General features: G+C 36.2%; 1 protein-coding gene across 2 annotated transcripts in view; it reads right to left on the bottom strand.

The window, feature by feature from the left end:
- AEBP2 (AE binding protein 2) overlaps positions 1-19,556 on the bottom strand; it is a 61,678-nt gene that overhangs the window by 29,691 nt on the left and 12,431 nt on the right. For both annotated transcript variants that reach the window (XR_550206.1, XM_008568653.1), the window contains exons 2-3: positions 7,851-8,058; positions 713-820 (exon numbers count right to left, since the gene is read on the bottom strand). Coding sequence is in view for 1 of the 2 variants with exons in the window: in XM_008568653.1 (XP_008566875.1) it covers positions 713-820; positions 7,851-8,058 (316 nt within the window). In the remaining variant the exon portion in view is untranslated. The remainder of the gene's footprint in view (positions 1-712; positions 821-7,850; positions 8,059-19,556) is intronic.

The raw sequence follows: 19,556 nt of genomic DNA, 5'->3' as shown, positions 1-19,556 counted from the left end.
ATATTTTAATTTTTAATAAAGATAAATGGAAAAGTGATTGTTATAGAAACTTGGTCTTTATAAAGATTTCCCATAATACATCTATTTGACAAAGTGACTTACAACTAAGCTCAGTAGTGTGACCTCAAAACTGAAAGGAAATCAAATCCCTGATGTTCTACAATTTATTTATTTCATATAGCAGTCAACATTATTTTCTAATAAAAACGCTAGCATCTTTGACGGTGAGACCACCAGGTATTAACAATAGCCAAATGATTCAAGTTTTTCGTCTGTCCACTAGCTATTTTCAAGATCCTAACTTAACAGTAACTTTTTTTCTGTTCTTCAAATTGAAAAAAATCTGAATTAAATTATCTTTATCTCCATCTACTTTTGAAATTCCATGCATCTATAGAAATGTTAAAACAGATGGTTCCTTTTCTTTTTTTAAAGATGACCGGTAAGGGGATCTTAACCCTTAACTTGGTATTGTCAACACCATGCTCACCCAGTGAGCTAACCAGCCATCCCTATATTGGATCCGAACCCATGGCCTTGGTGTTATCAGCACCACACTCTCCCGAGTGAGCCATGGACCGGCCCAAACAAATGGTTCTTTTAAAAAATTTTAGAAGGGCAAAAGTATGCCCATTAAGAAACATGTCAACATAAGTTGAAATTAAAACAAAAAAAAACAAACAAAAAAACCCCCACATACATACATACTTACCTTGAAAGGTTTATCTCCACTGTGTGTCAGCATATGCCTCTGTAACCAACTTTGACTGGTTGATGGAGTGTTATATACTTTGCAACCTTTCCATAAACAAACAAATACCTGTTAAAAGAAGAGCCAATAATAATTTTCATCACTATCTCAACAAAGAGTTTTTCTTGTAAGTTCAATAAACATGGTGCAAGTCTTCAATTGACAAACAGAGCCATTTAATATATGGGCCAATTAAAATATGTAATACAGTTAAACTTTCTGAATTTCCAGGTATAAAGCAGTTTTAACCCTTCTCCCTTAATGCTGCTGTCCACTCCCTCAATAAGGAACTGACACACTAATCACTAAGTGCCATTCAGAAGAAATATATAAAATATGAACAAAAAAGGAATAAAAAATTAAAATTAAAAATAAATAAGGGCCGGCCCGGTGGCGCACTGGAGAGTGCGCTGCTTGGGAGCGCGGCGGCGCTCCCGCCGAGGGTTCGGATCCCATGTGGAGACCAGTTCCCGCTCACTGGCTGAGAAATATGTAATACAGTTAAACTTTCTGAATTTCCAGGTATAAAGCAGTTTTAACCCTTCTCCCTAATGCTGCTGTCCACTCCCTCAATAAGGAACTGACACACTAATCACTAAGTGCCATTCAGAAGAAATATATAAAATATGAACAAAAAAGGAATAAAAAATTAAAATTAAAAATAAATAAGGGCCGGCCCGGTGGCGCACTGGAGAGTGCGCTGCTTGGGAGCGCGGCGGCGCTCCCGCCGAGGGTTCGGATCCCATGTGGAGACTGGTTCCCGCTCACTGGTTGAGCGCGGTGCGGGCACAACACCAAGGGTTGCGATCCCGTTACCGGTCAGTAAAAAAGACAAAAAAGGAAAAAAAAAATCATAATAATAAATAAATAAATAAAATATTAACAAAATATCCCTTAGAAATGGAACTGTGAGCCATTATTCACATTTCTGTATTGACTGCATGAAGAAAGAAGCATCTACTAATTTTAAATATCAGGAAAATACAAAGACATAAACAATAAAAACAAACAAAAATGATCAATAAACATTAATTAGTAGATACTAATATTCTCAACTTCAAAGAATAAAAATTAAATCATCAAATTATAATTTTACTACTCACCAATTCCTATTCTCACATGCATACTAACACTAAGCTTGTATTATTCTGTTCATTAAGAATTATTTCCAACTATCTTGACTATAAAGCAAAATTTAATACAAAACGTTAAATTAATATAGTGGTAAAAAAACAATCGGCATGAGATTCTACATCATAATACTAGATCCACATTCTTAGGATCAGGCAACTGAGTATGACTAGATTTAGAAAGTAACAAGACTATCTTATCTTTATCATCTTCCTAAAAGTGAGATATCAATTTCCTAAACTGATGATATTTCCATCAACCTGAACATTGAAAACTGCCCCCAACATCAGTAAGAAAAGCACGAATCTAATGCAATCATTACCTTTGAAAGAATCATTATGTCAAAGGCGATACCACACTGCCATTTGGCATGACTGTTTAGAGAATGTTACTGCATATCCTGATTCCACAACAGATTTGCTAGTTTTAGTTAAACAGATACAGGAAGTCATAACACTTCCTCCTTCATACTTAAAATTCCTGCCCCTAGCACATGTTTATAAACTGATGCCTGAGGTTCCCAGAGTTAAAAGTTACTTTTAAAAATAAATCTAGGAAAAGAAAAAAATTAAAAAGCTATATTTGAATGCTAAAGAAATTAATTCAATAGTTTGATAATCACATGCAAATAATCAGTGCTATCTATTTCCTAACTCAAGTCTACTAGACTCAAGAGTCTTAAATTTTCGATACAAGTAAATTCCTGTTTATTAAAACAGGAATCAGGTTGATTTAAAATTCTCACAAGTAATACCACATAAACAGAAATGCCTTAAAGCAAGTATTTAGAAACAAAATTAACATTTTTAAACAATTTTTTAACAGTAAAGAATTCTGTTGATATAACTCTTAAGTGATCACTGCTCTAAATTACTCTAAAATCAAAGAAAAGGATTTAGTTCCTTCCAGATAAATACTGCCTCTTCCTAACATTACCCAACCACTACATATGGGAGAAACAACAATCTCTGACTTCTAATGTTTTTTTTCCTATGAGCAAACAGGACTACGAAGGTAATGGCAGACCCTTTAATTACATCAGAAACAGCCTTAATTAGTGAGTAGGTATGGTCTAGACTCTAGATGGAATAATGCCTAGTAACACTATTAAGGCGACACCTTCAGATTCAAAGAAAAATCAAAACCTTCAACCTTGTGAATTTTATAGAAAATGAAATAAGCGTAAAGAGACGAGTTTAGCTACATTTTAGTGAAATATTTTAGAAATAATTCTGGGGAGACAAAAAGCACTACACTTCCACAAAGATAATTTTGATATACAAAACTGGCACTAAAATTCCACATGAACGATTCACGAAAACTGTTCAAAAGGTAAATTTCCTTTCCTAACTTATATTAGGAAGACCCTTTGAAAACAGTAGTCCAAAATCTGACGAAAGGGTTTTATTCAAACCTGAGACTTTTTTGATGTACAATATATAAAAAAATCTTTATACTCTATTTTTAGAAACTCCCCCATTGTAAAAGTTAACACTGAAAATTAAACACCATAGAATTCAGATTCAATCCAAATTGGGAAGGAATATGTTGTAAAAAAATCTTTATATTCTATTTTTAGAAACTCCCCCATTGTAAAAATTAACACTGAAAATTAAACACCATAGAATTCAGATTCAATCCAAATTGGGAAGGAATATGTTTCACCAATATAACTTTTTATCCTATTATTTTTAGCCATATTAAATGTATTAACATTTTCAATTTCCTCTCTTGAAAGATATTTAACAAAACAGGGACAAAAATAAAACATTCAAATCATAAGAGTAAAATATTTCCCATTTATTACAAAAGCTATGGCCAATCTCATATTGTGTTTAGGACATACCAGACTGGCAATCAAAATTCAAAATGAATTGGTTAATGGACACAAAGAATGACTATGTTTTGTAATGATAAATATGATAATTATCCTGATTTGATCATCACATATTGTACACAAGTATTGATAGTGAACTCTGTACCCCACAAATATGTATAAGCAATTTTGTTTCAATGAAAAAAAATTTTTTAATGAAAAACTCAAAATGACCTCCTAAAACTGATTTCACCTACTAGCAGCACTCCAACTGAATCTACAAATTTAGTCTATAAATGCCATTTTATAAAACATATAAAGGTGACTGGTCTCATTCAAGTCTTCAAATACCCTATCATCTCCCACCTCCTCCAAAATCTCTTCCCTCTGCCCAAACAAAAAACATACCAAAGAATTTATACAAAAGTACTCTTAAAATCACACACTAAATAAATCCTGAGCCAAGACACCTGAAGAGATTTTGTTCCGGCATTTTTTTTTTTTTTTTTTAATCAGCTAGACAGTATAGGGACCTGAAGCCTTGACCTTGGTGTTATAACACTGACCTCTAACCAACTAAACTAACCAGTCAGCCTCTTGCAATTGTTTTTAACATGAGAAACAGTAAAGACAGAAAGAACAGAACACCAATGGATCTTATATTGAACCCTGAAATCATACAAGATTATGATTCCCACTTACCAAGACTTAGGTGTATATTAAGAAAACAATGGAATTTGAAATTTGATTAGTAAAATAGCTCAGACTCTAGTTTTTGGAACCAAGTCATACACAGAGGTATGGACCCAAGAACACAATTCTACACTTAACATGAAAAGTTGATTTTTTTGCCTGTTTTTATTTTTTAAATCGTAGAAAGTACTCTCATGATTTTTTTGAAAAAGGTATATTCATAACTTGTTCAAATGATTAATTTTTTTTTTCCTTTTTGTCTTTTTTACTGACCGGTAACGGGATCACAACCTTCGGTGTTGCGCCCGCACCGCGCTCAGGGAACCGGTCTCCACATGGGATCCGAACCCTCGGCGGGAGCGCCACCACACTCCCAGGCAGTGCACTCTCCAGTGCGCCACTGGGCTGGCCCAAATGATTAATTTTTAATGTAGAATCAAGTATCCACCCACTTTGACATATGAAAACATCAGAAAAACCTAAACTCCACTTGACTTCAGGCTCTAAATATAATTAAAAGTCCACATGGACACGGCAACATAAATAGCTTAAGAGGGGTTTGGGAGGGCGGGGGTGGAGAGAGTATCTAAGCTATTGTATGATGATGGCTTTGTTTGTTTTTCCCAGGGTTAGGATTAGAATGGAATGAGAAAAAGAACAGGAATATAGTACTTAGATCTTGCTAATTCACTGTACCAGTAAAACTATCATCTTTCAATATTAACATAAAACCTTCTAGGGTTACCAATTTTTTCCTCATCTGTTTCTGTTCCATGACAGTTTAACACTTGGGATAGAAAGAAGAAATAAGAAATCTAAAAAAAAAAAAATTAGACCATCAAAATCAGATGTTTTCTACTTATATGAGGGACCTAGAATAGTCATATTCACAGACAGAAAGTAGAAGAGTGGTTAGCAAGGAATGATGGAAGGAGAGAGTTTGTTTAATGGGTACAGATTTCAATTTGGGATGACGATGAAAAAGTTCTGGAGATGGATAGTGGTGATGGTTGCACAGCGATGTGAATATATTTAATGCCAATGAACTGCATTCTAAGAAATGGTTTTTATTTTAAAAAAAAAAAACAAAAAAAACCGAGAGAGAGAGACCATTTTGGGTTGGCTGGTTAGCTCAGTTGGTTAGAGTGGTGCTGATAACACTGAGATCCAGGGTTGATCCCATACCAGCCAGCCACCCCGCCACCCCAAAAAAAGAGCCACTTCAAAAACAAAAAAAAATTCCAATGTTCCAACCAACAACTTCTCAAAACACAAAAATCCAACCTCAAATCACAAAATCAGATCAACATTTTTCTTATCATTTATAGTAGTGCCAAGTTTTCAATTCTCATTCATGCTTTACCATTCAGAAAATGTAGTCTATATACCAATGACTGGTATGCATTTCATATGCATTTCAGAAAAACCTAGGATGCATTTTCTACATTTCTTTTATCCTTTATATTTGCTAAACTGTAAATGTAAATGCAAATTTACAGTTTAGCAAATATCCTTCAAAGATCAAGACTCCTTTCTTTGATCAATACAGCATTACTCTGGAAATTAGCTAGAGAATCTTAGTTTCTTGCAACAAAGTAGTATTATGAATAAGGGTTCAAGAAATGATATGAGGGGATTTTCAATTCAGCAAGACAAAGAAATACCAAGATTTCATTGTCTAGCTCTGTAATGTCAATAAGGTACATATAGTTGCAGTGATGAGGGGATTTTCAATTCAGCAAGATTATACTTATGGTAGAAATACCAAGATTTCATTGTCTAGCTCTGTAATGTCAATAAGGTACATATAGTTGCAGTGATTACATGATATGTGTAATTCAGAAAATTCAGTCTGTAACTGCATTTTCTCCTACACATCTGTAAAGGACTGAAAACATTCTCATAAGGCTGTGTGCCAACTCAACTTGTCGGATACAAGAGATACAAGACAGAAATGTAAAATTTTCCCACACCTACTAAGAAAAGCCCAGTGGTCTACACAGCTTGTGATCCTATACATAGTTGCTAAGTCAAGTGACAGAAAAGCATCATGCCATAGCTCAAAAGTGGTATATACCATGTGGCATCAAGCACTGGATCACAAAAAGCAGATGCGTAACAGCCAGAAAACCAACTTGGTAAGATAGTTTACATTAAATATCTGACATATTGGTAGGAGGAAGACTGAGCTACCAAAGTAGCCTAACCACTGAGCTGGGTATTACAGTGGGGGAAAAAAAAAAACATGATGGACACACCTCATAAATGGACCATGTGGAAGTATAACATTTTATGTGTTACTCAGACACCATACATACAAAATCTAATAAGAAGACAAATGTTTACTTATCAAGTTTGAGTAATCAAAAGATTGCTGACATACATATTGTGGCAAGGATATTTTAAAAGAAATTCCAAATGGGACACAACTGGTTAAAATGTTAGGGATGCTTACATGGTTGCATGTTTGGGAAAAAGAAAAGACCAATGCTGTAATCTAAATATCAATACAACCTTGAAAAAAGTTACCCACTCATTTAAACCATGATTTTTTTTTTTTGGTGGGGGTATGGCTGGCTGGTACAGAGATCCAAATCCTTGACGCTGGTGCTTGGTGTTATCAGCACCATGCTCTAACCAAGTGAGCTAATCAGCCAGCCCCTAACCATGATGATTTTAACCACTTTAGTATCAGTGTACCTCAACAGTGATGGCAAGCTAATAGAAGATGCATGGCCTAATAAATTGTCTGTGACATTTTTTGGAAAATATACTAAGTGTAGCAACTGTACAAGACAAGAAAGGTAAAGTTGAAAAAAAAATTATAAATTACTATTTTGGTCCATTACACTTTAACTCACAAAATTTGCTTAGCTCTTTATTCACTGCACAATAAAAGTTACATGAACTGACACAATTAAATATATTCATGAAAAGGTATAAGTCAATACCAACTAATCAGAACTTTCTATCTAAATCAGCTCTGACAAGACCCAGGAAAAATGCTCAATTCTCACTCACAAGTAATGAGTTCAGGTTGTCATTTAACAGATGTACATATACTAATCCTGGTACAATAGTCTCTCTAATTAATTTTAGCATCAGGGATAATTTAGAACCCTCTAACAAGGGAAATCCAGGACAGTGCCAATTCCTAAATGTTCTCAACTCCAGACATTAGATCCTTGGAATATACTGTATTCACTCATATCTCCACTATATTTTAGAAAGTCTAATTTCTTCAAAATAACATATCTAAGAGCAAGCTAAAATCCAACACAAAATATACTCTATTTTTATTTGATTCTATCAAGTATTAAAAGAAAAAAATCACTTAAAAAGATAAAGCCTATGAGAAAAAAAACCCCAAATTACTTCCAGAAAGGAAGATTAACTAGCAATTATAAATTAATAAAACTAATGAACACAGGGAATGAAAAAAGAAATGACAAAACCAACCCCTCCTCGCTGACCATCTACATGTATGGAACGGATGTGATCTGCCAGATCTGGGCTAGAGTTGAAGCAAGCCTGGCACTGGTCCCAACAACAATTATAGGCAATATTTTTGCTTGAAGAAGTAGTGCTTCCTTGTCCATTCATCATTGCTGGAGTTGAACGCCCACTGGAAATTGTGCTGTCTACATCCATTATAGTACTGCTTATGCTACAAAAGAAGAAAAAAGGCTGTGTTATTTCTAGAAATTCACTAGCATGAATATGATCTTATAAATATTTAATTAAGATTACCACTGACATACTACTGCTCCGTATGAACAAAGCATAAAAACACACCATATTCTCCATTAGAAAACAACAATGCTTTGAAATTATTCAGTTGGCAATAAAGTGCAAATCAAGGCAGAAACACAACAGAACCTCAAAACCAGATATGCGATAATTTAAGCAACTTTTACCAGACATGAACTCCACAATACTATACCCTACAGAAAACAACACACACAACACACACACACACAGCTTATCACATCTCAACCCTTCCATAGTTCTAAGAAGCATGAGAAAGTAATAGTTCCAAGTTGTAAATAGTTCAGAATCAAAGCATCATCTTTACAGTTCTGCAAATCACTTGACCTGAAATCTTTTCTTCTGTTCACTATTCTGAGAATATAACTGCTGCCACATCCTACCTCTTTCCATGTCAAAGAGGTTGGGAAACTTTGCAATAAGAAGCAAAAGAGAGACACAATAACTCTTTGATTTTACCAAAATCCAAATAAAACGTCTTCTCCTGGCCCTCAATTTTTTTTTTAACTAATCTCTAACTACTAAAAACACTGAAAATGCCAGTCAATCCCACTTACTTTTCATTTACTAAACAACGCATTAAATAATTATTTTACTTACTAGGAAAAAAGTACATAGTAGTGTTGAAAACATTCAAATTTAACTAATCTCTAACTACTAAAAACACTGAAAATGCCAGTCAATCCCACTTACTTTTCATTTACTAAACAACGTATTAAATAATTATTTTACTTACTAGGAAAAAAGTACATAGTAGTGTTGAAAACATTCAAATTTTCACATCTTAATAAAATATACCACACCTTTACACTCGTTTTAAAAGCAATTTACTTTTATTTTCTCTTTTCAGTATCTTTCAATATCATCCCAAATAGCTTCAGTCACAGAAGGATCAACAGCAACAATGTACTGTAAATCCATCAAAAGCTATATATCTGCTTGCAATTTAAGAAATATCAGCAGTTAAACTGAGAAACAGGTATTAACTTTTAAGGGGTATGCTTTCCTTCCACCAAGTTTTTATTTTGGAAGATTTTGAAGACACTATATCTAAATCTGAATTCAATTAACATTTTGCCCTATTTGCTATATGTAATCTGTTTTTCTAAACCATTTGAAAGTTTCAGACAGGACAATTCAATCCCAATTATTTCAGCACATACCTTCTAAAAATAAAAGCATTCACCTATATACCAATACAACTGTATTCACTCACACTTAAAAAAATTAACATGGATTTTGTTAACTTACTAAGCAAGCTTTATGGTGATTTGTGTGTAACATCAAATGCACCCACTGTTTAAAGTTAGCAAAAATGTAGGATGCTTCAGATAGGAAAAATATCTCAGATTTCCCTTTCAAGAATATTCCAGTATTTAATTTCATCTAGCTAACTATCTACCAGTCAATACAAATTCTAAATTTCTTTTTTTTTTTTTTAAAAGATGACCGGTAAGGGGATGTTAACCCTTGACTTGGTGTTTTCAGCACCACGCTCACCCAGTGAGCTAACTGGCCATCCCTATATGGGATCCGAACCCGTGGCCTTGGTATTATCAGCACTGCACTCTCTCGAGTGAGCCACTGGCCCGCCCGGGATTCTAAATTTCTAAAGGTTCATTCTAAAACCCTCAAATGTGAATCAGTTCTTGAATATCTGAATATTCATATCCTCTTTGTTGTTGCAAGACTAAACTACTATACTAGTATGGTGGATTTTCTATACCGAAATAAAAATTTTATTTAAGTCTTAGAAATTTCAAGTTTTGTGAGGCCCTTAATCCTGAAATGGTTGCCTATTTTCCTTATCACTTGCTTTATATATTTTTAAATATTCAACCATAAAGCACATACTTACATAAACTGTACTAATTTAACTGCAAATACTAATAACATACCCAACTTATAAACAATCTCATGAAAAGTGATAAACCTCAATGAACTATTGTGGTACAATCTCCAAGGTATAGTTAAGTAAAACACACACACACACACACACACACACACACACACAAGTGCAGAGTAGTAATGTTCCAATGTGCATACTTAAACTGGGGAAGGAGACAGATATAGATACCGCTAGCCTCTAAACACATAATCTCTTTGGAAGAACACACAAAACACAGTAGATATTTGCAGGGAGGGGTAGGAAGACAAGAGTAGAAGAGAAACTTATATTTTAAGAGTATGTACTCTTTTACACCATTTTAACCACACATCCACACTGCTTTTATTAAAAAGCCCAAAATTAGTTGAAAAACCAAAAATCAATTTTTTTAAAACTGAGCAAAGTAAAGTAAGGTCAAGAGAGACTCGTATACTTTTGAGACATCCAACTATCAACATAGAATCTGTCTACATAGTGCTTAACCTACTTTAGCTTATCACCTTTACCACAGAAGGGAAACCTTACAAAAAAGTCCAAGTACTGTGAACCCTAAGCACTGGTCAGTCAATGTTTGATATCATACACTTGAAACAGTACTTCATGTGGATATAGCTCCTCATAAAAAGACAGCATAATGTAAGAATGTAATTGTTAAGAGCATAAACTTTGTCTGCCACTGGGGACTAAGCTACAAATACAATGGCAGAGAAGGTGAGGGGTAGGTCCCATACCCTGGAACACTCAAGACACCCCACACATTTTTAGAATCCCCACAGAGCCTCCCCCACAGCCTAGCAGGGCCAACTGAATTCCTGCTTCACTGCCCCTCTTAGGCCCCTCCAACTTCTAGGAAGTATCCAATACTAAGCCTCCAGGTTCCCTTTCAACCCCAGACCCATGCTGTAATCAACTGTTCTCTCCATTCTTAAGAATGATGAAGGGAAATGTCCTGATGCAGGGCCAGCCCGTTGCTCACTTGAGAGAGTTTGGTGTTGGTAACACCAAGGCTGCAGGTTTGGATCCCATATAGGGATGGCCAGTTCACTCACTTCAGAGAGTGCGGTGCTGACAACGCCAAGTCAAGGGTTAAGATCCCCTTACTGGTCATCTTTAAAAAAAAAAAAAAAATGTCCTGATGCAAGGGGTTGTGGGGGGCATAGGAGACAAATTACAGGTAATTTTTTTTTTCCCTTTGGTTTTTGTTTGTTTGTTTGTCCTTTTTGAGACCGGCCGCACCGCGCTCAGCCAGTGAGCGCACCGGCCATCCCTATATAGGATCTGAACCCGCAGCGCTGCACTCTCCGGAGTGTGCCATGGGCTCGGCCCAGGTAATTTCTGATTGTGACTTAACAGAAAGCAGTGTCCTTCTTCCTGTAAGTTTACATAACAAGATGACCAGACCTAGAGACAATCCACCTGATCTTATAATATTTCTAGGACCATACGTATATTAAAATTATTCACTCAGTTAATTTTATGAAGTGGTTTCCTTTGGAATTCAAAGGCCAACTCACACATACATCCAGTAACAGCCCCATGTTGGAGAACTCAAATTGCTTCCAGGTTAACATCTGCTTGGTGGACTTGACCGTGGCTAACAGGGTTGCCAATACTGAGATTATAAAGATCAGCTTGCTAAATAACAAAGTATACAAACAGAGGAAGCAATATATATATGGATACTTATGTTATCGTGACAGAGAATGACAAGACCATGGTCTTAACGTAACTGAGAAAAGTTCACTGATATTGTTTCAGATTACACACCACTAATAAGAAACTAACACTTACCAAGTGTTGGCGTATTATCAAATAGCCACACAATTATCTAAAAAGGGTACTGAAATAAACTTTTCAACCAAATATGTGTGAGGCCAGATTTTCTTCACATAGTCCAACCAAAAATATTAATTGCAACTGACCAACTGTAGAAGATATGAGAATCCAGCTGCCCTCCGTTAAGCCAGACATTAAAGATATTAAATGTAAAACAGTGCCACTCTTCTATTTTTTTTAATTTGAAAATGAAAAATGAATAAGAAATACTGAAATGTCTAACTTTAAAGGAGAGTTGAGGACAGGGACCTGAAGGGAATAAGGGTGTAAAATCTGAAATCAAGTATAATTTATTAGGAAGGTTGCAGCTCTGCACTGTTTGCTCCACCCTAATTTAAGCCTTCACATGTCCATTCACACAAAATCATGCCCACAAGTCACATACCTTATGCCATAACCCATTAAATGCCTTCCAAAAAGACCCAGTTACTTGTTGCTTGCTCCCCTCTCCTACAGGACTAGGCACGCGTGTGTGTGTGTGTTAACAAAGTGTTGACATGAAAACAGTACCAGAGTTTTAGTGCTTAAGTTCGAGGTTTGCATTTGTGATATGAAGTAACAACAATTAAGGCCATTAGCAATGATAATTTTCACAAGTGTTGACATGAAAACAGTACCAGAGTTTTAGTGCTTAAGTTTGAGGTTTGCATTTGTGATATGAAGTAACAACAATTAAGGCCATTAGCAATGATAATTTTCACATGAAATTCCCTTACTAGTAATGCCCTTTTATAGCTCTTGATCAGTAGAACTAAGGTGACATGGAGACTCCAAGAAAAAGTGTCCATATCTGCAAATCAGATTTTCAGGACTAAGCAGTCAAAACAGAGTAAAGAAATAAATTGGATACCTAAACTGACATAACCATGTGTCATCCACAAACCCCCTTTCAAATTTAAATTCATCTAAAAAGACTTAACTGTTCTCATTGATTGGCTTTATAAATTAATGTTAAAATTTTGAACTTATAAAAAATAAGTTCTATTAAAATACCATTTTAACTTCTTATGCACTGGAGTTCCATATAAAAATTCATTTGGGAAAAAAGTTTCATCTACTATTCAAAAATCTGTAAATTGTTTTTACATTGTTTATTTCTCAACAGACATCAAAAATGTCAACTAACTGTGAAATGGCAGTACTTTTCCGTTAAAAAGTTAGAAACCACTGAGCTATGTTATACAGAGTAAGACAGAAAGGTAGAAGATAGTATAAACTTAAACAATGTGTACAAAAACAGATCATCAAAGAGTCTAACCACTTTCTTAACTTCAGAATCTAAACGTTACTGATCTGAAGTTTCCACTTAAGAACCTCCCTAAACCTTAATGGATCAAGGCTCTTTTATTTTTGTTCTAGCAATGAAAAACAATCTTTAGGAAGCCTTCAGATCACTTTGTATCCTATTAGAAAACAAACATTCTATAATTATAATTTTTCAAGACTGAACATGGTCCTTCATATGGAATGAACTAAGTGGCATGAGATATAGGGAGACAAAAATTCTACGGGTCTAAATAAGAAACATCTAACAGAGGGTCAGAGGGAGCATTACAAACTTAGTTTAACTTCGTAATTGGTAAAAAGCTTTGGATAAAAATAAGTACAGTTTTTCAGAGCACATTTATCAAATTGTTGGTAAACATTACAATCATGCACAGGGATTCCCAATCTAATCATATAACAAGGTAAGCTATCATTTGGCTAACAGGCGATGTTCCTTTCCTCTATAATAAAATTGCCACTCATTAATTACTAGAAAGATTACACTATATCTTTCCCACACTTATAATCGTAATTATTAAAGGTTAAAATTTAAGGGCCGGCCCGGTGGCGCACTGCTACAGTGCGCCACTTGGGAGCGCAGCGGCGCTCCCACCGAGGGTTCGGATCCCACATACAACCGGTTCCCGCTCACTGGCTGAGCGAGGTGCGGGCGCAACACCGAGGGTTGCAACTTAGTTTAACTTCGTAATTGGTAAAAAGCTTTGGATAAAAATAAGTACAGTTTTTCAGAGCACATTTATCAAATTGTTGGTAAACATTACAATCATGCACAGGGATTCCCAATCTAATCATATAACAAGGTAAGCTATCATTTGGCTAACAGGCGATGTTCCTTTCCTCTATAATAAAATTGCCACTCATTAATTACTAGAAAGATTACACTATATCTTTCCCACACTTATAATCGTAATTATTAAAGGTTAAAATTTAAGGGCCGGCCCGGTGGCGCACTGCTACAGTGCGCCACTTGGGAGCGCAGCGGCGCTCCCGCCGAGGGTTCGGATCCCACATACAACCGGTTCCCGCTCACTGGCTGAGCGAGGTGCGGGCGCAACACGGAGGGTTGCGATCCCGTTGCTGGTCCCGGTCCGGTACGGGCGCGACACTGAGGGTTGCGATCCGTTGCCGGACACGAAAAAAAGACAAAAAGGAAAAAAAAAAAATTTAAAACAGTGCAAAGCATTTAAGAATCCCCCATATCTTGGAAAGTCTGAAGTTGTATACCTAATATTATACAACTCTAAGAGTAAAAACTCTTTACTTGAGTTATCCATACCATTCTTCACCTCCATTTGTTGAACTCAACTATAATTATGTGCCCTGCTACTTATTCTAGGCTTGATAAAGAAATTATAAGCTAAAACTGAACAAGCTGAAACAAACAGGAACTTCGAAAAAACCATGAACAGCCTGCCTTTTAAATGTTGACTTTCTCTTAAGAAAAAAAGGGGATTATGTAACTTACTATATTGAAAGTTATATCACAAAAGTAAGGCACTCTATATCTGACTTCCCGCTCCTTACAGTAACATTTAACACTTACTGAGTGTCTGCTATATGTCCTGCATTGTTCTATGCGCTTGTGTCAGAGTGTATATTCAAAAGATGGCCAGTTTTGTAAGATCCCATCCCTCTCTTCTTTCAATGTGGCATTAACAGGTGGGATCTATGCTACCTTTCCTTGAATCTGAGCAGGCCTGAGACTACCGCAGAAGTGATACTGCCAGACCTCCAAGGCTAAGTCATAAAAGGAAATGCAGTTTCAGCCTGGCACTCTCTTGGAACACACAGCTTGGGAGGCCTGAACTAACACGTAAGAAATGTGGCTCCCTTGAAGCCACCATGTTGAAGAGATACTGTGAAGAACATACACAGAGCTAGAGAGAGAAGCCTGAGAAGTCCCAGCTGTTTCAGCACTGGCTATTTGCGTCTTCCCAGCCCAGGCAACAGACATGTGACAGATGCATAACAGGAGTCAGTTAACTTTCTGAAGATTCCAGTCCCCAGCCTTTAAGCTACTCCACAAGATGATACCAAGTGGAGCAGAAATGAGCTGACCCTGCTAAGCTATGCCCAGATCACTGGTTCATAAGCAAAACAAATGCTGTCATTTTAAACCACTAAATTGTTGGACTGGGCTGAACGTAGCCGTAATGACTGGAACAACGCTTGACATGTATTAACTCATTTAATGCAACAACCCTAAGAAATAAGTACTACTTATATCTTCATCTTACAGATAGAGAAACAGACAAAAGTTATGTGAATTGCTCATAGTCAAACAAGTGCAAAACAGTATTGCCAAAAATGTAATTGCCACACTGCTATATACAAAGGACAAATCTGAATTACTGACTTAAGAAATAATTAAAATATAGCCTATAATACATACCAAAATAGCTGACAGTTTCAACTAGTATGCAGAAGTTTCATCTAGTATACAACGCAGATAAAAGTCCCTTTGGTTTTGCACATCCGTAGTGCATGCACAAAGAAAATATTTAACATCTACATATGATCTGACTCATTTGGGCAGACAGCTTTACTAACAAGACAAGCTACTAAGTTTGATTCCTAAAAGTCAATTAGCTCCATAAAATGTAATTCAGGGCCAGCCCATGGCTCACTCAGGAGAGTGTGGTGCTGATAACACCAAGGCCACGGGTTCTGATCCTATATAGGGATGGCTGGNTGTGTGTGTGTGTGTGTGTGTGTGTGTGTGTGTGTGTGTGTGTGTGTGTGTGTGTGTTAACAAAGTGTTGACATGAAAACAGTACCAGAGTTTTAGTGCTTAAGTTTGAGGTTTGCATTTGTGATATGAAGTAACAACAATTAAGGCCATTAGCAATGATAATTTTCACATGAAATTCCCTTACTAGTAATGCCCTTTTATAGCTCTTGATCAGTAGAACTAAGGTGACATGGAGACTCCAAGAAAAAGTGTCCATATCTGCAAATCAGATTTTCAGGACTAAGCAGTCAAAACAGAGTAAAGAAATAAATTGGATACCTAAACTGACATAACCATGTGTCATCCACAAACCCCCTTTCAAATTTAAATTCATCTAAAAAGACTTAACTGTTCTCATTGATTGGCTTTATAAATTAATGTTAAAATTTTGAACTTATAAAAAATAAGTTCTATTAAAATACCATTTTAACTTCTTATGCACTGGAGTTCCATATAAAAATTCATTTGGGAAAAAAGTTTCATCTACTATTCAAAAATCTGTAAATTGTTTTTACATTGTTTATTTCTCAACAGACATCAAAAATGTCAACTAACTGTGAAATGGCAGTACTTTTCCGTTAAAAAGTTAGAAACCACTGAGCTATGTTATACAGAGTAAGACAGAAAGGTAGAAGATAGTATAAACTTAAACAATGTGTACAAAAACAGATCATCAAAGAGTCTAACCACTTTCTTAACTTCAGAATCTAAACGTTACTGATCTGAAGTTTCCACTTAAGAACCTCCCTAAACCTTAATGGATCAAGGCTCTTTTATTTTTGTTCTAGCAATGAAAAACAATCTTTAGGAAGCCTTCAGATCACTTTGTATCCTATTAGAAAACAAACATTCTATAATTATAATTTTTCAAGACTGAACATGGTCCTTCATATGGAATGAACTAAGTGGCATGAGATATAGGGAGACAAAAATTCTACGGGTCTAAATAAGAAACATCTAACAGAGGGTCAGAGGGAGCATTACAAACTTAGTTTAACTTCGTAATTGGTAAAAAGCTTTGGATAAAAATAAGTACAGTTTTTCAGAGCACATTTATCAAATTGTTGGTAAACATTACAATCATGCACAGGGATTCCCAATCTAATCATATAACAAGGTAAGCTATCATTTGGCTAACAGGCGATGTTCCTTTCCTCTATAATAAAATTGCCACTCATTAATTACTAGAAAGATTACACTATATCTTTCCCACACTTATAATCGTAATTATTAAAGGTTAAAATTTAAGGGCCGGCCCGGTGGCGCACTGCTACAGTGCGCCACTTGGGAGCGCAGCGGCGCTCCCGCCGAGGGTTCGGATCCCACATACAACCGGTTCCCGCTTACTGGCTGAGTGAGGTGCGGGCGCAACACGGAGGGTTGCGATCCCGTTGCTGGTCCCGGTCCGGTACGGGCGCGACACTGAGGGTTGCGATCCGTTGCCGGACACGAAAAAAAGACAAAAAGGAAAAAAAAAAAATTTAAAACAGTGCAAAGCATTTAAGAATCCCCCATATCTTGGAAAGTCTGAAGTTGTATACCTAATATTATACAACTCTAAGAGTAAAAACTCTTTACTTGAGTTATCCATACCATTCTTCACCTCCATTTGTTGAACTCAACTATAATTATGTGCCCTGCTACTTATTCTAGGCTTGATAAAGAAATTATAAGCTAAAACTGAACAAGCTGAAACAAACAGGAACTTCGAAAAAACCATGAACAGCCTGCCTTTTAAATGTTGACTTTCTCTTAAGAAAAAAAGGGGATTATGTAACTTACTATATTGAAAGTTATATCACAAAAGTAAGGCACTCTATATCTGACTTCCCGCTCCTTACAGTAACATTTAACACTTACTGAGTGTCTGCTATATGTCCTGCATTGTTCTATGCGCTTGTGTCAGAGTGTATATTCAAAAGATGGCCAGTTTTGTAAGATCCCATCCCTCTCTTCTTTCAATGTGGCATTAACAGGTGGGATCTATGCTACCTTTCCTTGAATCTGAGCAGGCCTGAGACTACCGCAGAAGTGATACTGCCAGACCTCCAAGGCTAAGTCATAAAAGGAAATGCAGTTTCAGCCTGGCACTCTCTTGGAACACACAGCTTGGGAGGCCTGAACTAACACGTAAGAAATGTGGCTCCCTTGAAGCCACCATGTTGAAGAGATACTGTGAAGAACATACACAGAGCTAGAGAGAGAAGCCTGAGAAGTCCCAGCTGTTTCAGCACTGGCTATTTGCGTCTTCCCAGCCCAGGCAACAGACATGTGACAGATGCATAACAGGAGTCAGTTAACTTTCTGAAGATTCCAGTCCCCAGCCTTTAAGCTACTCCACAAGATGATACCAAGTGGAGCAGAAATGAGCTGACCCTGCTAAGCTATGCCCAGATCACTGGTTCATAAGCAAAACAAATGCTGTCATTTTAAACCACTAAATTGTTGGACTGGGCTGAACGTAGCCGTAATGACTGGAACAACGCTTGACATTTATTAACTCATTTAATGCAACAACCCTAAGAAATAAGTACTACTTATATCTTCATCTTACAGATAGAGAAACAGACAAAAGTTATGTGAATTGCTCATAGTCAAACAAGTGCAAAACAGTATTGCCAAAAATGTAATTGCCACACTGCTATATACAAAGGACAAATCTGAATTACTGACTTAAGAAATAATTAAAATATAGCCTATAATACATACCAAAATAGCTGACAGTTTCAACTAGTATGCAGAAGTTTCATCTAGTATACAACGCAGATAAAAGTCCCTTTGGTTTTGCACATCCGTAGTGCATGCACAAAGAAAATATTTAACATCTACATATGATCTGACTCATTTGGGCAGACAGCTTTACTAACAAGACAAGCTACTAAGTTTGATTCCTAAAAGTCAATTAGCTCCATAAAATGTAATTCAGGGCCAGCCCATGGCTCACTCAGGAGAGTGTGGTGCTGATAACACCAAGGCCACGGGTTCTGATCCTATATAGGGATGGCTGGTTAGCTCACTGATTGAGCGTGGTGCTGACAACACCAAGCCAAGGGTTAAGATCTCCTTATCAGTCATCTTTATAAAAAATAAATAAACAAATAAAATGTAATTCAAGGCCAGTCATACAAAGCAAGACTATCCTCAGGTAGAAATCTTCCAAAATTTAGAAATTAGGCCACTGAAACAAGTTTGAGCCTATTTTTTTGTTTGTTTGTTTGGCAGCTGGCCAGTATGGGGATCCAAACCCCCAGTCAACCCCTGAGCTTAGCAATATCAACATAAAATCCAACTCCAAATATTCGTTTAGGGACAATGGGGTAGTCACTCTGCTTTTTATCTATCAAAGACAAATAGAATAAGTTATGAGACTGGTCTTTAACAGGATTAAGGAATTTAGGCCACATCAGATTTCTGTAAGGCCACCTGGTTTTGCTTTCCAAACTGCCATGGTGCTGTAAGCTTTTAGGTCTTTAAACTGAGAAACAATTAGGAAAGAAAGTAAAGACAAGTGCCTATTTTATTATATGTATTTTATATGTGTGTATTACAATAAGTCATTTTTCCTTAAGGCCCTGCCTACTCGCTAAACGTGAAAGGAATTCTGTTCCCTTATGATCCGGGTTAAGCTGAACTGTGTGAATAACCTATAAACTTC

The sequence above is a fragment of the Galeopterus variegatus genome, unplaced genomic scaffold, assembly GCF_000696425.1.
Source record: "Galeopterus variegatus unplaced genomic scaffold, G_variegatus-3.0.2 Scaffold428, whole genome shotgun sequence".
Taxonomy (NCBI): domain Eukaryota; kingdom Metazoa; phylum Chordata; class Mammalia; order Dermoptera; family Cynocephalidae; genus Galeopterus; species Galeopterus variegatus.
This window is presented reverse-complemented; position numbering and strand designations above follow the sequence as displayed.